The following is a 21,219-nucleotide window of genomic DNA, read 5'->3' on the forward strand; positions in this document are numbered from 1 at the left end:
CAATTGTGGATTGTAAAAAATTAAGAATAAGAATTTTATGAAAATCATAGGTAACAGTTTTTATCCCAGGACAAGCAGGATGCTAGTCCTCACATGTGGGTGACATCATTGATGGAGCCCTATGCGGGAAAACTTTCTGTCAAAGTTTCTAGAAACTTTTGACTGGCCCTGTGAGGCCACTGAGCATGTCCAGCATGCCATGATATTCTCTGCCACAGGGGTCTCTCTTCAGTCTTCGTTTTTCCACACTGCTGTAAGCATCGCGGAGCAAGGAGCCTTGTGAGTTTTCTCACAGTGTTTACTGACTAAAAAGTCATTTATTTCTCAATATTTTTCTCCCACAAGGGATCTCTCTCAGATTTCCACTGGCTGGTGAGTAATCATAGTCTCGTTTTTACTCCCTGAGTAAAAACTTTTTTCTCATAATTTTTTCCCTCATTTCATCGACGGCTGTCGATTGAAAATGGCTACCGGGTTTAAAAAATGTCCTATCTGTAATCGGACAATGTCCATTACAGATCCACACCTCGAGTGTGTCCTTTGTTTGGGGGACAAACATAATGTCTCAACCTGCCCTAAATGTGCAGAGATGACTCCCAAAGGAAGAAAACTTCGCCAAGAGAAGATAGAACATCTTTTTCACCTATAGCTTCTGCCTTCTCCTTCAACATCAACAAAATTGTCTCCGGCCGGAGTTTCAAAACGAATAATATTGAAAAAACATCGTCCGGAGGGGTCTGGAGATCATCCATAGACATCGACAGCATCGACAAGGTCAGTAGTCCAACACCGATCAAAACACCATCATAGACATCTGCGCACACAGACTCCAGCGATGCTTCTCTCCCCAGAGGAACCGACCGCTAAGCGGCTCAAACTTCAGGAAACACCACTACCCTCGGCGCCGGGGCCTTCACCTTGCGAAGAAGCACCAGAAGTCGAACCTCCACAGGCCTCTGTGGAAGGGATATCGACACCGCCACCACGTTCAGCTGCTCTGCCTGCACCAGCTGTTCCGCAGGAATTGTCATATTTTATCCGGCAAGCAGTGCTCCAGGCCCTTAAGGAGCAGATGCCTATTCTGGCGCCTTCACCGATGCTGGTTCCCGAACCGATGCCGGTACTAGTACCGATGCCAGTGATTGCACCGTAGCCGGTGACTACACTGATGCCGATGACTCCATCGATGCCGGTACCTATACCGATTCCGTCAATACCGGTACCTACACCGATGCCGGCCAAGATGACACAGACGCCATCTTCGATTCCGGCCCTGATACCATCGATGCCAATCTCACCTAAGGACCCAGGACATCCAGAACTGGCACTCTATCAGCTTATAATGAAGAGATTTGATGAGGTAGTTGGTGCTCTTCCTCCCAAACCTCAAAAAGAACAGCCTGAAGGGATATACCCCTTGATGATCCGCAACCAGGTCCTTTAGGGATTCCTCATCCGCCTAGATCTTTTCCAATATCTCCTCCTAGAGAAGATCCATACGATACTTGGGATGAAGGGCACACAGACACTTCATCTGAAGATTTCATGTCAGATCCTTCACCTCCAGATCCAAGGAAAAAATCTCCACCGGATGATTTATCATTCACAAATTTCATCTAGGAGATGGCGGACACTATACCCTTCACCTTGGTGACAGAGGAAGATTTAAGGTAGAAAACATTGGAGGTTCTCCAATTTGTGCACCCTCCAAAGCAAATAGTAGCCATACCTATCCATGATGTTCTTCTGGACCTACAACATCGACTTTGGGAGCATCCATGCTCAGTGCCTGCTGTTAATAAGAGAATGGACACAACTTATTTGGTGCAGTCTGCTCCTGGCTACCAAAAGTCACAGCTTCCACACCAATTGGTGGTGGTAGAATCTGCACAAAAGAAGTCGAAAAGGATAAGACCACATTCTTCAACTCCCCCAGGAAAAGATCACAGATTCTTGGATTCCCTGGGAACGAAGGTTTATCAAGGAGCCATGTTAAATTCTAATATATCTTCTTACCAATTATACATGACTCAATACCAAAGAAATCTGTGGAAACAGATGCAGTTTATACCATCATTGCCACAACATCAGGAAGCAGCCCAAGCAATTATCTACAAGGGGCTGGAGGCGGGCAAGCACGAGGTCCGTGCTGCCTATGATGGCTTTGAAACAGCATCCAGAGCGGCTGCATCGGGTATAAGTGCAAGACGTTGGGCATGGCTTAAAGCCTCGGACGTCAGGCCTGAAGTCCAGGAAAAATTGGTTGACCTCCCATGTCTTGGTGATAACCTTTTTGGTTCCAAGGTACAAGATGCGGTTGCTCAATTAAAAGAGCATACAGAAACCCTGCGACAACTTTCATTGATTCCGCAGGATCCGGCTACACAGTCAACTCGTAGGCCTCAAAGGAAAGAACCTAGAAGACCCTTCTACTGACCGAGGCGGTATTACCCTCCAACATCTAGGAGCAGATCTTCTAGGCCGCAAAAAAGACCTCAGCCCAGACAACCTAGGGCAGCTAGGCCTCAACCTCCGCCACAGACGGGACTGGTTGATGGCTTTTGAGATTTTTCCCAGAGACCGAAGCCATCTCTCCAATCCTCATCCACAGCTTTCAGTAGGAGGTTGAGTATCCTCCTTTTACAACCATTGGGTGCAAATAACAACAGACCAATAGGTACTTGCAATAATATCTCGAGGTTACTAACTCTATTTCCTCTCAATTCCAAAAGATTCTCCTCTAAGATCTTTTTCTCTAACTGAAAATCACATAACCCAATTACAAGTAGAATTATCCACCCTTCTGAGAGCCAGAGCAGTAGAGCCGGTGCCCCGGACTCAGCCGGGCAGAGGATTCTATTCCCGTTATTTCCTCATTCCAAAGAAAACCGGAGGCCTACGTCCCATCCTAGACCTCAGAAATCTCAACAAATTTCTGAAGAAAGAAAAGTTCAGGATGGTCTCTGTAGGCACCATGCTTCCACTTCTTCAAACAGGAGATTGGCTTTGTTCTCTGGATCTTCAAGATGCTTACGCTCACATTCCAATATTCCCCCCTCATCGCAAGTACCTGCGCTTCATGGTGGGTCATCAGCATTTCCAGTACAGAGTACTTCCATTCGGACTCGCCTCTGCTCCCAGAGTATTAACCAAATGTTTGGCAGTAATAGCAGCACACTTGCACAAAGAAAGTGTCCATGTCTTTCCCTCTTTAGATGACTGGCTCATCAGAAGTTAATCTCAACAAGGAGCTCTGGCTTCTCTCAGTTGAACAATTACTCTACTTCACTCCATGGGCTTTCTCATCAATTATCAAAAGTCCCATCTCATTCTATCTCACCTGCTTCAATTCATAGGAGCAGAATTGAACATCATTCTCTCTAAGGCCTTTCTACCCGAGGATCGAGCAAAAACACTTTCCCTTCTGGCAAACTCGATTCATTCGAAGAAACAAGCAATAGCTCATCAGTTTCTAACCTTACTAGGCCACATGGCCTCCACAGTGCATGTCACTCCTATGGGAAGGCTAGCCATGAGGATAACTCAATGGACTTTAAGATCACAATGGATCCAAGCCATTCAACCACTGTACTCTCCAATTCAAGTAACCCACCAGCTCCGTTCATCTCTACTTTGGTGGGCGAACAAGGACAATTTGCGCAAGGGCCTTCCCTTCCAGCAACCAGTCCCACAGATAACTTTAACTACGGATGCATCCACCTTGGATTGGGGAGCTCACATAGACAATCTCCAAACCCAAGGTACTTGGACAAAACTCGAAGCAACATTTCAAATCAATTTCCTGGAACTTCGAGCTATACGTTATGCTCTGCATGCGTTCAAGGACTGCCTTTCACACAAGACTGTTGTGATCCAAACGGACAACACAGTAGCCATGTGGTACATCAACAAACAGGGAGATATGGGCTCGTATCCCCTTTGTCAAGAAGCCACTCAGATTTGGGACTGGGCCCTGACACATTCCATGTTTCTCCGAGCAACTTACCTGGCAGGTATTCACAACGTAGTGGCAGATCGACTCAGTCGCCAGTTCCAACCACACGAATGGTCCCTGGATCCCTTAGAAGCGACCAGGATATTTCAGAGTTGGGAACAACCAACAATAGACCTCTTTGCGTCACACCTGAATCACAAAATGGACAAGTTCTGCGCTCTCCACAGGCAGAAATACCAGCCAGCCAAGGATGCCTTTGCTCGCCCTTGGAACTCAGGCCTGCTATACGCGTATCCTCCAATACCGCTCATAACCAAAACTCTAGTGAAGCTACAGCAGAACAAAGGGTCCATGATCCTCATAGCCCCGTATTGGCCTCGACAAGTATGGTTTGCCACACTTCTAGACCTTTCGATCAGGATCAGAGTCAGTTGCGCCATCCCAACCTTCAATCCCTGTCCCTGACAGCAAGGATGTTGAAAGCTTGATTTTATAACCACTCAGTCTTTCAACCAGTGTATCTCAAGTGCTTATAGCTTCACATAAACCTTCAACATGAAAGAATTATTCTTCAAAATGGAAAAGGTTTACTTTGTGGTGCAGACAAAACAACATTGATCCTTTCTCCTGCCCCACAACCTCTCTACTTGACTACTTATGTCATCTTTCAGACTCTGGTCTACAGACTTCATCTGTTAAAGTACATTTAAGTGCAATCTCAGCTTACCATAACAAGATGGGAGCTGCATCAATATCCATAATCCTCTTGTCAGTAGATTTATGAGAGGTTAAATTCACCTCAAACCACCAATTCAGCCACCAGTTACAGAATGGGACCTGAATTTGGTCTTAACAGGACTCATGCGTTCTCCTTTTGAACCCATGAATTCCTGTGATCTTAAATTTGTCACATGGAAGACTATCTTCCTTATAGCCATTACATCAGCTAGAAGGGTTAGAGAGTTACAAGCACCTGTCGCGTACTCACCCTATACAAAATTCCTACATGACAGTGGTTCTCCGTACACATCCAAAATTCCTTCCCAAGGAAGTTACGGAATTTCACTTGAACCAATCCATAGTTTTACCCACTTTCTTTCCAAGACCTCATTCTCACCAAGGAGAACGAGCTTTACATAGCTTGGACTGCAAGCATGCGCTAGCATTTTACTTAGACTGTACTGCAGTCCACAGGAAATCCAATCAACTTTTTGTATCTTATGATCCAAACAAACCGGGAAAAGCAGTGGGTAAACATACTCTATCCAATTGGCTAGCAGATTACATACAGTTCTGCTATGAAAAAGCAGGCCTTCCTCTCCAAGGGCGAGTAAAGGCACATTCGGTAAGAGCAGTGTAAACCTCAGTAGCACACTATAGGTCAGTGCCAATTCTTAACATATGTAAAGCAGCAACATGGAGTTCTCTTCACACCTTTGCAGCTCATTACTGTTTGGACAAAGAAGGATGACAAGATTCAGCCTATGGACAATCTGTCTTAAAGAACTTGTTTCCAGTTCAATCCTAACTCCTTCTACATCCAATCTGCTGCGATCTTCAGCTGCCTCATTTTCAACAACAATACTTCACTGTTGCTTCACTACAAAATGACTCAGCCTCTAGCTTGCTATTCACCCACATGTGAGGACTAGCATCCTGCTTGTCCTGGGATAAAGCAAAATTGCTTACCTTGTATTAGGTGTTATCCCAGGACAACAGGATGTAGTCCTCACAAAACCCACCCGCCACCCCGCGGAGTTGGGTCTGAAATGTTTTATTTTATTTTTTGCTAAAGCTTATTGCTTCATACGAGACTGAAGAGAGACCCCTGTGGCAGAGAATATCATGGCATGCTGGGCATGCTCAGTGGCTTCACAGGGCCAGTCAAAAGTTTCTAGAAACTTTGACAGAAAATTTTCCCGCATAGGGCTCCATCAATGATGTCACCCACATGTGAGGACTACAATCCTGCTCTCCTGGGATAACACCTATTACTAGGTAAGCAATTTTGCTGTCAGTTTTCTTTTTCCCAAATTCTTCATCCCTCCCACACAGATTTGGAGTACACTTGAGAAAAATTTAATTAACAGTTATCTAGATTAGAAGTGACAGTGTAGATCGGGAGTTCTCACAAAAGAATTTTTAGTGGCCACATTGACAGTTTTTCATAAAATAGTTAACTTTTAGCTTTCTTCTTCATCCATGGTGATTCACCAATGGATATTTTTTCAGTGCATTTGAGATGTGATGATTTAGTTTGGATTCGTGGATCCCAGTATTTTTGGCTATCATAAATATTTGTTAGTGCCTGCTCTGAAATGTTTGTATTGCTTGTGTAATCCTAAGTGGCAGCTTTACAAATTTTTAGTAACCTCATGTCAGGTAGCTTTGTCCTCTTATTCTTCTCTTTGTAACCTTTAAAGTCACTTCACACTCCATTGCCTCAGGTACAAACTTAGATTGTAAGCTCTCTGGGATAGGAAATATCTACAGTACCTGAATGTAATCCGCTTTGAAATAACTGAAAAGCGGAATATAAAACCAATAATACTTCTGGTGGCTGAGCAGCCTTATCATTGAAAACCCTTGCTGCGTACATGAATGGGCAGAAGAGTCCACAAATGACCTGTGAACATCAAAGATTAATAGTGAAGTGCTGCAGAGAAGCAAGTCTATCACTTGCAAGTGACGTATTGTGTCTCGGCAGTGTCGGGGAAGGACAAAAAAATGCAAAAAGGTCTCTATGATTGCCCAGATTTAAGCTGACCATCATTTTGGGCTCAGAAAATACAATTTTGAGAAGTGTACAGCACAACAATTCTCTGTACTAATGAGCAATAGGTTTCCTGATATGCATGTTAATTCTCTGTAATGAGACATTCAAAAAGCCTATGCTTTAATACTGACCACAGCAATATCTCTCACAGTTTTGTACTTTTAATATTGTAGAGCAGTGGTTCCTATACCTGTCCTGGAGAACACCCAAGGGCCGATGCAATAAAGTGCACCCAGCCGTAGCACACAAGTTTACATGTGGTTGGACGCCTGTTTTGGACGTGCTAGACTAGCACCCGATGCAATAAGGAAATTAGTGAATCCAAAATGTGTACCCAAGCAAATGCATAGCCGATAGCCCTCATCACGTCATTTCCATGTAGATGAGGCTATTAGCTATTCCCCCCTCAATGCAGAAAATTGCTGGGCGCCCTTTTTAATGCGGCAAATTTAACTCCAGCCTCAGAGATAGTGTAAAGTCAATCCATGAGTGAAGGGATCTTGAAAAATTAAAAAAATACGGTCCTCTGTGGTTCCTCCTACTTAGTATCATTGTGACACTTAAATTTATTGCTTGCAGTATTGAAAAATAAATGTATATTCGCTTGATTAAAAAAAAAAAAAAAAAAAATTCTGGACGCACAATATAGACGCCCATAGCAAAAGGTGCTTAGCTGTGGGTGTCTTCAGCAACCTCAGCAAAATCGGTGAGAAGCTGGATAAAAATGGATGCTCGTGTTGAGCATACCTTGCAATTGTGGGTGTCTGATGCAATGGGGCAATAGGGATGCACAGTTCTTCCATAACGCATCCTTTTTTACGCATCCCCTCATTTAAACATTGCATTGGGCATCCAATGGATGTGGCTGTGTACGCATTAGGAAAATGGGCACTCAGTACAAATGCCCGTTTTAACATGCGTCTTATTGCATCGGCGTTCCTGCCAGTTGGATTTTCTGGATATCTACAATGAATATGCATGAGAGATTTGCATACAGGGCATCCATCGCACGCATGTCTAGCTCTTGCATGTTAATTGCAGATATCCTGAAAATCCAACTGTATGGATGTCATTCTAAACAGTTTGGGAACCATTGCCATAGTGTGTTGCTCAGTTTGTGCCCAACTCAGATGGCAAATTAGACTTCTTTCTGTGGTATTGAAACTTTCTTGGCTTTAACTAATGTGCTGTGCTGGATGCTGTGAAGGTCTTTATCCTAATATTACCTGTTCTTTGGCTGCTCTGTCTCCAGAGGATACTTCTGACAAGACTGATGGTAAGATCTTCTTTCTCTTTTCCTCCTCTCGTAATTATACTGAAACTGTTATGTTTTGTGCTTGCATGCCATGTGCTTGTTCTCCTTGCCTCTAATTTCTGCTATATACCATTGAATTTTAGTTCTTTTTTGTTTTTCCCCTCTGTACTGAGTTGTCAGAAATTGCTGTTATCAGAGCCTCCAGCATAACTCAGAGTACAATAGGGTTTGTTGTAGAAATGTAATCACATGGTCCATTGCCATTCATCTTTGTGTGAGTGGATATTGATTTTCCTCTTCTCATTTAAAATTCTGGAGAATATTTTTAGCTACTGCATAGATTGTGCTTGCTGAAAGATAGTGAATGGATTTCGAACTTTGCCTTCTAACAACCACAGTAAATTTATTCTAACTGTCCATTTTCTTTCATGGATCAGTGAGGAATATCCCTTGTTTTCTCTGCTTTTTTTTTAGTTAGCTTAATGTTTAGGTATTGTGTGTTGGGTTGTGGGTTTGTTTTTTGGGTTGTTTTTTCTCCGGCTCCTTTGGGCTTTTTGCTCATTTGTAACCAACCTTTCTTCATGGACAAGCAGGATGGAAAAAAAAAAAAAGACATGTCAGTAAAATGTTGAAGATGATGGAGCCTGTCTCTAGTGCTGTAGGCTCAGTCTCTCTGAGGCTGTACTACTCAAAAACTGGGAATTACATTTGTTGCATAAAGGGTTGTATGACTGCATACTAAGTCCAGCAGTGCATAAAATGGCTATGGTAAAATGTGGTCAACCCTCTGTGAGCATCCTTGAGATCTAATACCTTTGGATTCTCAATAGTGTATCAGTTTCTTGAGGTAGCCTTTGTAGTGTAACAAAGGCTGTGTAGTAATTCAAAATTGCTGTGATGCTTCAAACACCTATGTACATAGTTGCCTTGAGGTTTTTTTTTGAATGTTGTTACTGCTCTTGTGCTTTTAAATACTCAGCACACTAGCTCCATAGTTCAGTACCTTGTTATTACTTCAATAAAAAGGACTTGTGTTTTCTGACTTCAGCCTTGGGACACCTTATTTTAAATGTATTTTAACTCTGAATCATAACAATTGGCAAATGAAAGGTCATGGGTATTTCAGTTATAAATTAAGGAAGAGAGTCCATAAAACAGATACAGTCTGCAGTACTCAGTCAAAAAACTAAAAAGTAGTCAGTAAGGGTAGGAATTCTCAGCAAGTAGAAAAATAAATAAACCCAAAGGGGCAGATTTTAAATGCCCTGCGCGCTGACGGCCTATTTTGCATAGGCCGTCAGCGCGCACAGAGCCCCGGGACGTGCGCAAGTCCCGGGGCTTTGTAAAAGGGGCGTGTCGGGGGCGTCCCCGGAGCGACGTGGCGTTTCGGGGGCGGCGACGCGGGCGTGGTTTCGGCCCAGGGGTGTTCGGGGGCATGGCCGCGGTCTCTGGACCAGCCCCCGGGACCGGAACAGCAGGCGTAACTTTGCCGACAAAGATAGGGGGGAGGTTTTAGATAGGGCCGGGGGGGTGGGTTAGGTAGGGGAAAGGAAGGGAAGGTGCGGGGGAGGGCGAAGGAAAGTTCCCTCCGAGGCCGCTCCGATTTCAGCTGGGCTCGGCGTGCGCAGGTTGCACAAATGTGCACCCCCTTTTGCGCGCCGACCCCGGATTTTATAAGATATGAGCGTATCTTATAAAATCCAGCGTACTTTTGTTCGCGCCTGGTGCGCGAACAAAAGTACGCGATCGCGCAAATTTTTTAAATCTACCCCAAAGAGTTTAGAGACCATCATGAATGACCAGAGATAACAGAATGACACCAAATCCCCAATTTAACCAACTGTCCCAACTACTATTCGTAGTCCCTTCCAGACCCCTTGGATCCACACACACAAAGTTTTATGAGTTGGTACTACAAGGCATAAAGGCATTAGATAATGTTTATTGCAACTTTTTAATGTGAAAAACGTGAACATAGCTCTAATAAAATTGCCTTTCAATGAATGATTTGATAATAAAAACCAGTTTACAAGGATGGGGTTGATAGTGCTGTTAACTAAAGATGCTTATGTGCCAGACAGAAATAAGATGTCTGTTGAGTGACATCACGTGTTCAGTTACCTTGTGATCCAACCAAAAATTCAAAAAGAGATACAAGCCATAGTAGGCAGAGGTATTACAGGGGGCTTTCTGACCATTGTAGAGGGTAAGTTTCTGCTTACTAACCATCCACATGTACCTATGTTATATATTTGCTAAAAATCCATAAATCATTGTACACCTCCTGGACGTACAGTTCCCTACCAAAGGATATTATGGATTATTTTAAACCATTTGTGCCACAATCTTGATTATATATTAGAAATTCAACTCGTATATTGATTTTACGATCAAAACCACTTATGATTGACACTTGGTTTCTATGGATGTTGAGGCCCTTTACACTAGTATTTTCCAATTGTCTGTTTTACACATTATTACAGAAGATTTGGGAAAGCGTCCCAGGCCACAGCATATACAATGGAATTCATAAAAGAATTGGCCATGTTGACCTTGTGCTGGGATTATTTTGAATTTGAGGTCAAACTCCTAATAAGAGAACAGCAGAGGGAGCCACTCAGAGCTCCTGATATTATCAATATATATGTCATTGCTTTTGAGGAAATATGGTTATACCATTCCTCTTGGATACTATATATTGTCTGAAAGACTACTTTTTCTTTTGTGGTGGACCATTATCTTAAGTAGAGCATTTCTATCAATAATGAAATGAATGTGAGACATCCCTTAAATTTTCACTTGCCAATCATCAATTGTAAATAGTCATATAATGTATTTTATATTTAGGTATTGTATATTTTATTCTGCAGTATGCTGTTTAGTGCCTTTCTAGAAATGAGTGATTAAAAATGTAAAATATTCCTATTTGCTTACATACTTCAATTTACAGAAAGTCATCAGATTGCAGCAATTTGTTACATTTCCAAGGTTGCCAAACAAGTAGACTACAGTTGAGTCTTCCAATTAATCAGGGTTTACATCTGCATCATCTCTGCACTGATATGGGGAATACAAAAAAACAGGCATGTATATTGGGTATAAGGTTTTGGGAGAGAAGATTATCCAGTTATTGTGTGAAACATACTTTTTTTTTTTTTTTATTAATGGGCCCTTTTTTCCTAATCATTTTTTTGTTAAAGCAGAAAGAAAGAGAACTAAAGAGGAATGCTTTACTAGTGTTATGAAGTACTCCTCAAAATATTCTGGGGTGTGCAGTATTAAAAATAAAACATTTGGCTAGCACTGTGCTTAAACAGTATTTTTAGATCTGACCACAAATTGTCTTCTCTCGGGAAAAGAACACAAAGAAGAGAATTGTCTTTTTGGCCCTTCATCCCAAGCACACTTCATTGCTGATAGTACACAAGGTTTAGCAGGTCATTGCAGTTTATGTTCCAGTTATGCGGTCACTTTACACATTTATTGTGCTTTGACACCCTTTTTTTCTCCCTGATCATATTACAAACCGCAACTCAGCCTTTGTAATCAGTGTGGTCCTTTGCCTGTTTCCACTTTCCTACATGGTTACGACTAAAAGGATGGTGAGAATTTGGTGAAACATCTTAGTTGTTTTGCAGTGGGGAAAATGGGTTCTCTGATGCTTGATTTTGAGACTTATAAGTATTTAGTTATAAACCAAGTTCATATGAACTGATGAGGGTGGAGACAGAGAAAAATTAAGCCAATTGGATAAATAGCATGACCTCGATATGAAATGGGGCATCTTTCTCTCCTTTTACCTTTTTTTTTTTGGCAATTTGCTCCTGCTCCTTTGTACTTCTTTCTTCAGAACCAGGCCTAGGATCTAGTGCTATAAGCTTTCATTTACAGCTACCTGGGGATTTGTTCCCCCTATTTTATATCCTTCCCACCCTCAACATACTTACACCTAGATTCATCAGAATGCTATAAAAACACATGGATAACACCATGGTAAGAAAAAGGGGTGTTTTTATGGTAATTTTAGAATTACCCCACCACGCAATAACATTGAGCTGCAAACTGTCCAGACCGAAAGCTTTTACTATGGGGTGCAAGAGAGAGAGGCCTTCATTGTAGTCTACTATTTATATCTCTATAGGAGGGCCAGCCAATAGCTCAAAGTGAGGTGTTGGTGGTAGTTTAGGGTTTAGGGGCTAGTTTTACATGCAGAGTGAGATGTATGAATAGCACAGTACACTTCGGTGAAGATTTGATGTCATTTAGTGAGGAAAGTCTCACAAAGATGATATTTCTACAGTGTTCTCTCACCCTAGCATGATGGACTCACAGGGTACTATCAAGACAGGGCACGGTATAATATTGGCCCTCATTTTAATTGATCCCATCCAAACCCCTCCCCAATCCCGGTCCTTCAAAAAATGTGCATTTGTGCTGTGCGGTAACATGATTATCGCATGTGTTATGTTGTTAGCACCATAACGCATTTTGATGAATGACCCTATTAGTTTGGTCATTGCAGGCCATGCATTAGTGCTCCTTCCAGAGCCCTGAATCTGGCCACCAGGCGTCACCCTTAAACAACCACTTCCTCCCATCCTGGGGGCTGTGAATGCTTCCTCCACAAATATCCGAACCCCAGGTGACCTGCGGATGTAAGACCTAACTCAGGGATCAAACCAGGTTTCTTCTGCATAGCAGTGTACAGCACTTACCAATGGGAACCATCGGACTGACACTGTTATTTCATCTAGAAGTTTTCTTTTTCCAACGAAGTTGCAAATGAAAATTCATTTCCCAGACTACAATCTTACAGCAACCAGTGTGTGGATACACCCATCACAATACTGGGCAAAGTGGCCTTTGGACTTATTTTTCATGAAGATGAGTTGAACCATCAAAACAGTTGACTTTTGGATGCAATTTGTAAGCCCCTCTAGCATGGATTTAATGTGCATTGGAGTGTTCGCTCCTAGATGTTTGGGAGCTTTTTTGTGTTTTGCTTCAAGTGCACCATTTGATTATGTTTAAGTGGTTCATTCATGAATGATGCTACACATTATTTGGATTGTGGGGCGTTGATTGGTGCTTCTATGGAAATGCCCTCTGTGATGCAAGCGGATGCACTCATTCATCCATGATCACAAGAAAGGTATGGTCCATACTGTTTATCTTTTCTACAACCAGTTGTTAATGAGCAAATATTCTGTTGCACTGTGGTGGCTGATCAGCTGTTTGATTCTTCAGTATGAATTCCACTGGTATGTGTGCGTGAAAGTTAAAATATCATTGACTGTGGATAAATGTATACTCTTCTATTTTGTAATGATTGGTTATTGAATCATTATGCTGTCCCATAGGAAGCTCTGCAGAATGTTCCTGATTAAAGGTTTAAACATATTTCAGGCTCTGATCGGGCTATTTGAATTTATAAGACTCAGCTAAGTGTTCGCTTTCACTAAAGTTTGTATGCTGGAGCAAATGTAAGCCTGTTCAACATACAGCTGTCACAGTGAACACTGTGGATTGTGTTGAGTGGTTTTCATGAAAAGTGGAGTTTCACAAACTTTGGTGTGTATTCATCTGTTTTTATTTTTTTCAATTGTTTGATGATTTTCAATTGTAAAAGAAAAAGTTAAAAATTAGAGACCTGTTGGAGCAGGTGACTAAATTGGGGATTTGGTGTCATACTATTGCCCCTGCTCATTTGATTGTCCCTGGACCGATAAGCTTCTTTATGTTCCTCAGTTTGTTGAGTAATTTTTAAACCTGATGGATACTTTTTTGACTCATGGCGTTTTCTTTTCTTTGAGAAAGTCTGAATATTCAGCACATCAGTACTGTGCAGCATTAGCTCGGAGTTGGCTAGAAAACTAGGTTGTGGTTTGGTGCCTAAGCAGTGCTCTCCATTGTAATTCCTTGAGGTCATTTACCATTTAAGACTGCTTTTGCTTCTCAAGTGCTGCTGTGCCTACACAAACCAAATTCCCACGGTTGCAGTATTGGACCTGAGAACAAGTGCAACTTTAAAAATTGATTTGGAAAGGTGCTGTTTAAAGATCACATTTTCTTTTACTAAGTATGCATTTTCAGTAATCTTAAAGAAGCGGTCATATTCCTTTTGAGGGCTTAAATATGTATTTCATATTGGGGAGAAGAGAGGGGGAGAGATGATAGATTTTCAGATACCTGAAGTGTATAAATGCACAAGTTGCAAACTTTTTTCAATGTAAAGTAAGTTCTAGATCAAGGGGGTCATGATATGAGGTGTGAGGGGACCTAGAAATACTATAAGAAAGCATGGAGTAGTTTCAGAAGTTGGCTCAATGAATAGATACATTCACCTGATGTATTTATTTTGGCATTTATATAGCACTTAAACTCATTACATACAGGTTCAATCCCCTGCCCCCAAAGATCGTATAATCTAAATGGGTATTTGAGTTAACAGGAAATATGTGGACCTGTGCTGAATGCCCAGTGCATGCTCCCGATCAATTTCCCTACTGCAAATAGAGGGACATGAATCACACTCCTACTCAGCGCAAAAAAAAAAAAAGAAATACAACATGGCTGAGGGACCACAGGCACATAATCTTCACTCTGGGGCATTATACCAAGTGGCACCATCAGGGAGTACCACAAAGTGTGGCCTGGACAAACCTCGACAGTGGAAGAAATCCCAGCAGTGGCTATAGAGGGGGAGTATTGAGGATTTTCAATGGGTGGCACGAAGTGGCAGCACATAGCAACTAGTCCAGCATGATCAGTCAGACTCATCCATAAGAGCCCAGCCACAATCCCTGTCAGACAACGCAGATTCCTCAGCAGATCCCCTCATCGACATATCCACGGGAAGTTGCGGTGTATTGCCAGCAGCAGGCCCCCCCCCCTTCCGTGACAGGGGGGGGAGGGAGGTATTGCTGGCACTATCAACTGCACAGCAGACCCCCCCCCTCCCAGAGGTGCACTGCTATATGGCTCATCAATCATAGCACTATACCCGCAGCATAATGCAACTCAGCGCTTATTGACGGACAGGCACTCCTGACATCGTCAAACTGCTTCTGCTTGCTATCTGTTTTCAATGAGAAATGGGATTGTAGGCAGCATATGACCAGGCATTGCTAGCTTGTCCGTTCATCCCACGCTGGGTGGGTCAGGCTCATAGTCAGAACATCAAGCTAGTGCACTTTTTACCAGTGCAGCTTTGCTGCAGGAAGCTGGATGGACATGCAGATCGCATTACTCGACTGCTGTTTGGGGACCCAGAGGTCCTTCCTACAGCAGAATTCCCACTGGGGCTTTCCACCTACCCCGAGTACCTGGGAGCACACCTGCACTCTCTGCACATGTGGAGGTACTGGCCTCTTCAAACCATGGGAACACAAGCCAGTCCTGTCCCTTATGCACTGCACACTGCCATTCACAATAATGAAACCACAATGACAGATGACATGATGGCACCATCAGAGTCATAGCCCAGACTAGAAGGGACTTCTCAGTAGACCGCTGCATATGTGGACCAAGCATCACAAGACTTCTGTGATCCATATCAAGATTCTGCCAAGTTTGCCAGTGGGAACAGCCAACAGTACAGTACATAAGAGCATCAGCACACCCAGATAGAGCAATGGAAGCACACAGGGTGAGTTATCCGAGAGTACGGGTGACAGCACACTTTTAGTAGGGGAGGAAGCATCTGCACTGGTGGAGAAATGGAAATAAAAAGGAAAATGTAGGCGAAAATCTTGCTCCACTTTGGGCAGTTCCACCAATACATCAGAATCAGAGACCTCATCAGATGACAGTGCACCATGAACATCCTTGGTGACCAAGCAGGTGTCCAGAGAACCTCCAGCCCTCAATACCCTGTCACAACTTTGGGAGAGCACACCTAAAGTGCCTCACAAGAAGATAAAGAAATGGAGATTCATAGACACCTTCAGGATTATGGAAAGACTGAGGAGGGGGCACTCAGAAGAAGAAGGATGAGGACGTGACACTAAGTACATACAAGAGAGTCCCATGCTAATGCGGATACCATCCTCGAAGCCTACAAAGAGTACGAAGGTTGGGCCTGGTTGAATTACAACGAACATTTTCAGGACAAGATGGAGGAGAACCGTTTTATGTCCTGGGGATGCAGGATATCGGCTTATGGCTGAAACAAATGACCAATAAGGCAAGTGATGCTGGAGCCCATACAAGGTCTTCCTGGAAGGCCCCCTCCATCAACGTCTCAAGTCTCTGGGCCAGCCCAAGTGCCAAGTTACATGTGTTGATGTTATAACAAATCTTTGTGCAGTATTCAAGACTGCAGTTTGAAACATGCCTGTTCCTTCTGTTCTGCTGCCCATCCAGTGACCAAGTGCACGAAGAGACTCGCAGAAGGGAGTATTAACAAATTCAGATGAGTTATACATTTTCCGTAAAGCTCTATCTCCAGTAAACCTGGCAGCTATTTCCTTTTGGCTTGATCTTTACTCCAAGCAGTAAAGTTGCACTACGGTTGATTCAGGGCTTCCCCAGGGGGTTCCCGATCCCCTTCCAGGGGCGCATTGGAGGTTGCAACAGGAGCAATGCCTCATCCACCATTCAGCATGCAAGCATTTTCCAACAGAAACTAGACAAGTTGACCTTGGGGAGAATGGCAGGCCCATTTCCAGCAACTCATTTTAGCGAGACAATTCTCTCAACACTGGCTGAGGTCCCCTAAAACAGAGCCTGGGAAGTTTAAGCTCATTCAAAACCTTTCATACCCTTGAGGGCCCTTTCTCACCTACTCCCTGAAAAATGCACAGTCCAATATGCATCTTTCAATAGCACCATAGCCTTGTGGCAGGAGTGAGGTCAGGTTGCCTTAATGGCAAAGACTGACATTGAGTCCACATTTAGGCTACTACTAGTGTACCCTGGTAGCTTCCAATTGTTGGGTTTTCAATTTCACAACCAATTTTATTTCGTCAGATGTATGCCAATGGAGTGCCTGTTTTGAACTCTATAGTTCCTTTTTTGCCCTGGTTCACATCACAGCAAGCCAGCAATAGCAATATTGTGCATTACCTCAATGACTTCCTATTTGTCAGACCGGGGATGTCCAGTTCCTGTCCCTGCTTGATGCAAGAGTTCCAAGCCATCACCAGCAACTTCGGAGTACCTCTGGTGCACAACAAGACAGAAGGGTCCCTTTACCATAATATGCTTTTGTGCATTGAACTGGATTCGGACCATGTGATTGGGAGGTTACTGGTTGACAAATTGATGAAGCTGCGAGTCATGTTACATCATGCCATGAAGGTCAAGAAGCTGACCCTTGCGCTGGCAAGGTCTCCAGGACATTGTCGGCACTTTGAATTTTGCATGTAGAGTGATCCCAACGGGGAGGGTTTTTTTGAGGCAATTATCAACAGTGGGTGTCAGCCGGCCTGATCATTTTTCCATGATATTAAGGCACTTGAGGGGTGACATTTGCAGTATGGACATCCTTTCTAGGCTAATTCAAAAGTGTGTCTGGCAGCAACCCCACTTACCAATCTGGATATACATTTAGATGCTTTTGGGGGTTGGGGATTTGGGGTTTACTGCCAGGGTTCATGGCCAGTGACCTGGGTGGAAGTGGGATTGACCAAGCATATTACATTTTTTTGAATTGTTTCCCATCTTGGTCGCTCTGGTTCTGTGGGGCGGCAGGTTGCATAACAATTTTATGGTACGATAATCATGTGGTAATGCACATTCTGAAGAGGCAGTTTGCCAGATGCCTCAAGGTAGTAGAACTATTGAGGGAGGTGGTTTTTAACTGTCTGCATATGAATACCTCGGTTAGTAACGGTGTTACAGTTTGTCCCGTGCTAAGTGGGATTTATTTTGCAAACAGGTACCCATGGCCGATGAAACAGGGGCCCTGGTTCTGGACAGTTTATGGAAGATTGATCTTAAACCACTATAGAATTACAAGAACCCATAGCCCATGTCACCTGGGTTGCCTATTATTGAAGCTATGAGCATGTGCGGGGATTTTTGGCTCAGCACGGTTAGGTTGCTAGGCCTGTACTGGATGATATGATTGTAAAGTATGTTTCTTCAGCTAAGTACATGGGCATGTCCAGGAGATCTGTGTTAAAGTATTTGGTTGGCCTGGTTTTCTTAATAAAGGCACACAGTTGGAGGGATCCCACTAAGTCAGTCCTGTTGAAGAAGTTGCAGGTTGGACCTATGAATGACTCATCATACATGAATTACTAGTGAAATTGTGGCTGTTATTGCCATCTCTCAGTTCATCCAGTTTTGAAACCCAGCCTGTTCCTCTTGGCATTCTCCCAAGCCTTTTTTGGCATGTTAAGAGTGAATAAGTTGCTGGCCTCAGCCAGAAATTACATGGGTTACAATGGTATAATTCTGCAGACTATGAAATGTATGGGTCCCATAATTTGTATATTGATACATGGATTCAAAACTGACCAGGTGGGTCTGAGGGCAATGCTATCCTTGAAACGTGTCAATTCGCGGGTCATGTGCAGGTTAAGAATATGGAATCATACTTTGCCGTAAAACCTTCTGGTGAGGTGCACTTGCTAATACATACCGATCAAGTGCTCCTCACCAATTACTAGTTCTCTGCCATTCTCCATTTGGAATTAACTAATTTTAGACTGGATGCCAGAAAATTCGGTACCCATTCCTTTAGGATGGAACGACTACCAGTGCGGCACAGGTGGACCTGCGTATAAATACAATTCAGCAAATTGGAAGAAGGAGGTCTTCTGCAGTAAATACCTACGTCAGGTTGGATCGAGCGAGTTTTCCCACTCACAACACATAAACTCCCATTACAGATTCCTCTCAGGGGTGGTGAGTCGTGGATCGCTGGACATTCTTTGTCCACTGAGCTGCCAGGAGGGCTCAAGACCGCCCCTACGGGACCACACTTGGGACTGGCTGCTCAGGGAGATCACATTGAATGGTTGGGCAAGTGCAAGATGCGCTGAGAGCAGCTTTTACCTTTTCTCTGGCATCAGAGGGATGAGGCTGCCACACCTAGCACTTTAATAATACATCTGGGGAGCAATGACCTGGGCAACTTTTTATGCAAACAGCTGATTAAAAGGATCAAGAATGATCTGACAGAGTTAACTTCTTGGTTTCTTTGATTGTCTATTGTGGTCCAATATAATTCCTTGTTTGAAATGGAGAGATATGAAGCTGCAGGGGTGCAAGAAGGTGAACCAGCAAACTGGCGTATGTTTTCAAAGGTTGGGGCAGAGTCATAGGTACAGGTGAGAAGAAGGTCAAGGTGAAGGCATGTATAGGCATGATAAAATACACCTGTCGGACATAGGTTGCAATCTATCTAACAGTGCTATGCAGGAGGCTTTGGAGGGCTTCTTACAGGTTACATGAGATGGCAGCAGCTGAGTTATGGTGGGGGGCATGAAGCAAGGGTTTCCCCTACTTCATGCTACCCAAGTTGGTAGGAGGATTTGAATGTGATGCAGGTGTGCATCACAGTGTAGGATAGCAATAGGCTAGTACCTTCCTGGCAAGATGGCGGGTCATTTTTTATACTTCAGGAGGTGGGACCCCTTTACTTGGGAACAAGGCAGGAGCAGGAGGCTGGATAAACAATGCCTTCCTTGGTACACACAAGGTAGAAGATGTGGGGCATAGCCCTATAGTCTAATATAATCTCAGCTTGGGTATAGGTTGATTAAGGTAATAAGTTCATTAATAAAGCTGCGCCCTTTTACATCCAGTGTACATGTTTCTGTTTACTTCCATCGCTAGGTGTGTTTACATGCTAGTGTCTTGCTTCATTGCTGTTTGTGGGGCATGGGGGGGGGGGGGGGGAGAGGGCAACGCTGTAGTCATGGCTGCTAGTGTTAATATGTGGGAATGCCCAGATCCCACCTATAACTGGACACTGCATGCTGAGGTCCTCACCCCCCATGTCCACCACTGGCATTGCATTGGGCTGTAATGGTTGCTTCCCCTGCTCTCTTCTCTCTCTTCCCTCTCCCTCTTGCTATGGGATTACATTGTAGCAATGATGTGGATCCCTGGGGTTGGGCAGAGTGAGTGGTTGTAGCACATTGACATCTCAGGCAGATTGAAAACTAGCAGTTGCTCTTCCCAGAATTTCCATGTGTGGACACCAACTCCAAGCTTCTACTAGTGAATCACCAGTCATAAGAATTTCTAGAAAAATGTGTCAGAGATATACTTTTGAGAATCCTTGTGTTTTTAAATGTATATGATTACAGAACTTTCCAAAAACCCAATTTCTGTATCTTTTTTTCCCCTTTGGTTCTACTGCAACACGAGAGACAGGAGGTATTTTCATACAGTTTACTTTGTAGTAAGGTGTAGTGACTACCTCGAAAAAGATCCATCATTAGACCAAAACATTGGCTTTCATATGTAGAAGTAATAAATCTTTCTGAGCCCAATATTCAGCGATACTTAGCCCAATAAGTAGTGAATTATCCAGCTAAGTAGCAGCCACTGAATATCCAGCTACATTCAACAGCCTGCATTAATTTTTAGCGTAGTTTGTAATTTAAAAATAACCTAGAGAAAATATTGTTTGAAAGGTTATTATAAATTTTATTTTTTTTTAAATATAGGAGCAGCTTCTGAGGATGGTAAGGATATATAACGTTTCATACAAAATCCATTTATTTTCACATCTTCATTGAAGTTTTTTCTTAGGTAGAATGCAGTCATATATACTGTTCATTGATATTTTGAGCCTACTATGATTTGGCTTAAACCTCTAACCATTTTTAGCTTACTAGTCTTTTTCTTCACTCTTTTCATCACATTAATCTCTAGATCTATTACTGTAAGATGTAATTGCTAAACTAATTTTTAACTATCTTCACAGTGCAAAACATATTTATTTTTCTTTGAAAGTTTGCAGATTTTTAGCCTTTGTGGTGGCAATCATGGAAATAGATTCTGTTTGAGTTGTTTGAATTGTGCCCCAATTAGTACACCACCTCACAAGTAAGAAAAAAAATTCAGTAAATGCATTTGGTAATGGGAAACATTACCGCCCCACCCCTCCCCCGGTATGACATGGAATTTTCTAATATTCTTAACAAGATGCTATGGAACTGCTTATTGTTTTGTGTTCATTTCTGCAGTTCCCACAAATATTTCTATTGCATTTGTATTCATCACTTCTGAACTTGTACTTGATAGAAGCAAGAATGTTTCAATTAATTTACT

General features: G+C 42.9%; 1 protein-coding gene across 20 annotated transcripts in view; it reads left to right on the plus strand.

The window, feature by feature from the left end:
• CLASP2 (cytoplasmic linker associated protein 2) overlaps positions 1 to 21,219 on the plus strand; it is a 963,528-nt gene that overhangs the window by 577,981 nt on the left and 364,328 nt on the right. For 15 of the 20 annotated variants that reach the window (XM_029589622.1, XM_029589627.1, XM_029589623.1 and 12 more), the window contains one exon: positions 7,984 to 8,007. The exons of the other annotated variants lie outside the window; for them this stretch is intronic. In XM_029589622.1, the coding sequence (XP_029445482.1) occupies positions 7,984 to 8,007 (24 nt within the window). The remainder of the gene's footprint in view (positions 1 to 7,983; positions 8,008 to 21,219) is intronic. 20 annotated transcript variants of the gene reach the window in all.

This window comes from Rhinatrema bivittatum, chromosome 2 (genome assembly GCF_901001135.1).
Source record: "Rhinatrema bivittatum chromosome 2, aRhiBiv1.1, whole genome shotgun sequence".
Classification (NCBI taxonomy): domain Eukaryota; kingdom Metazoa; phylum Chordata; class Amphibia; order Gymnophiona; family Rhinatrematidae; genus Rhinatrema; species Rhinatrema bivittatum.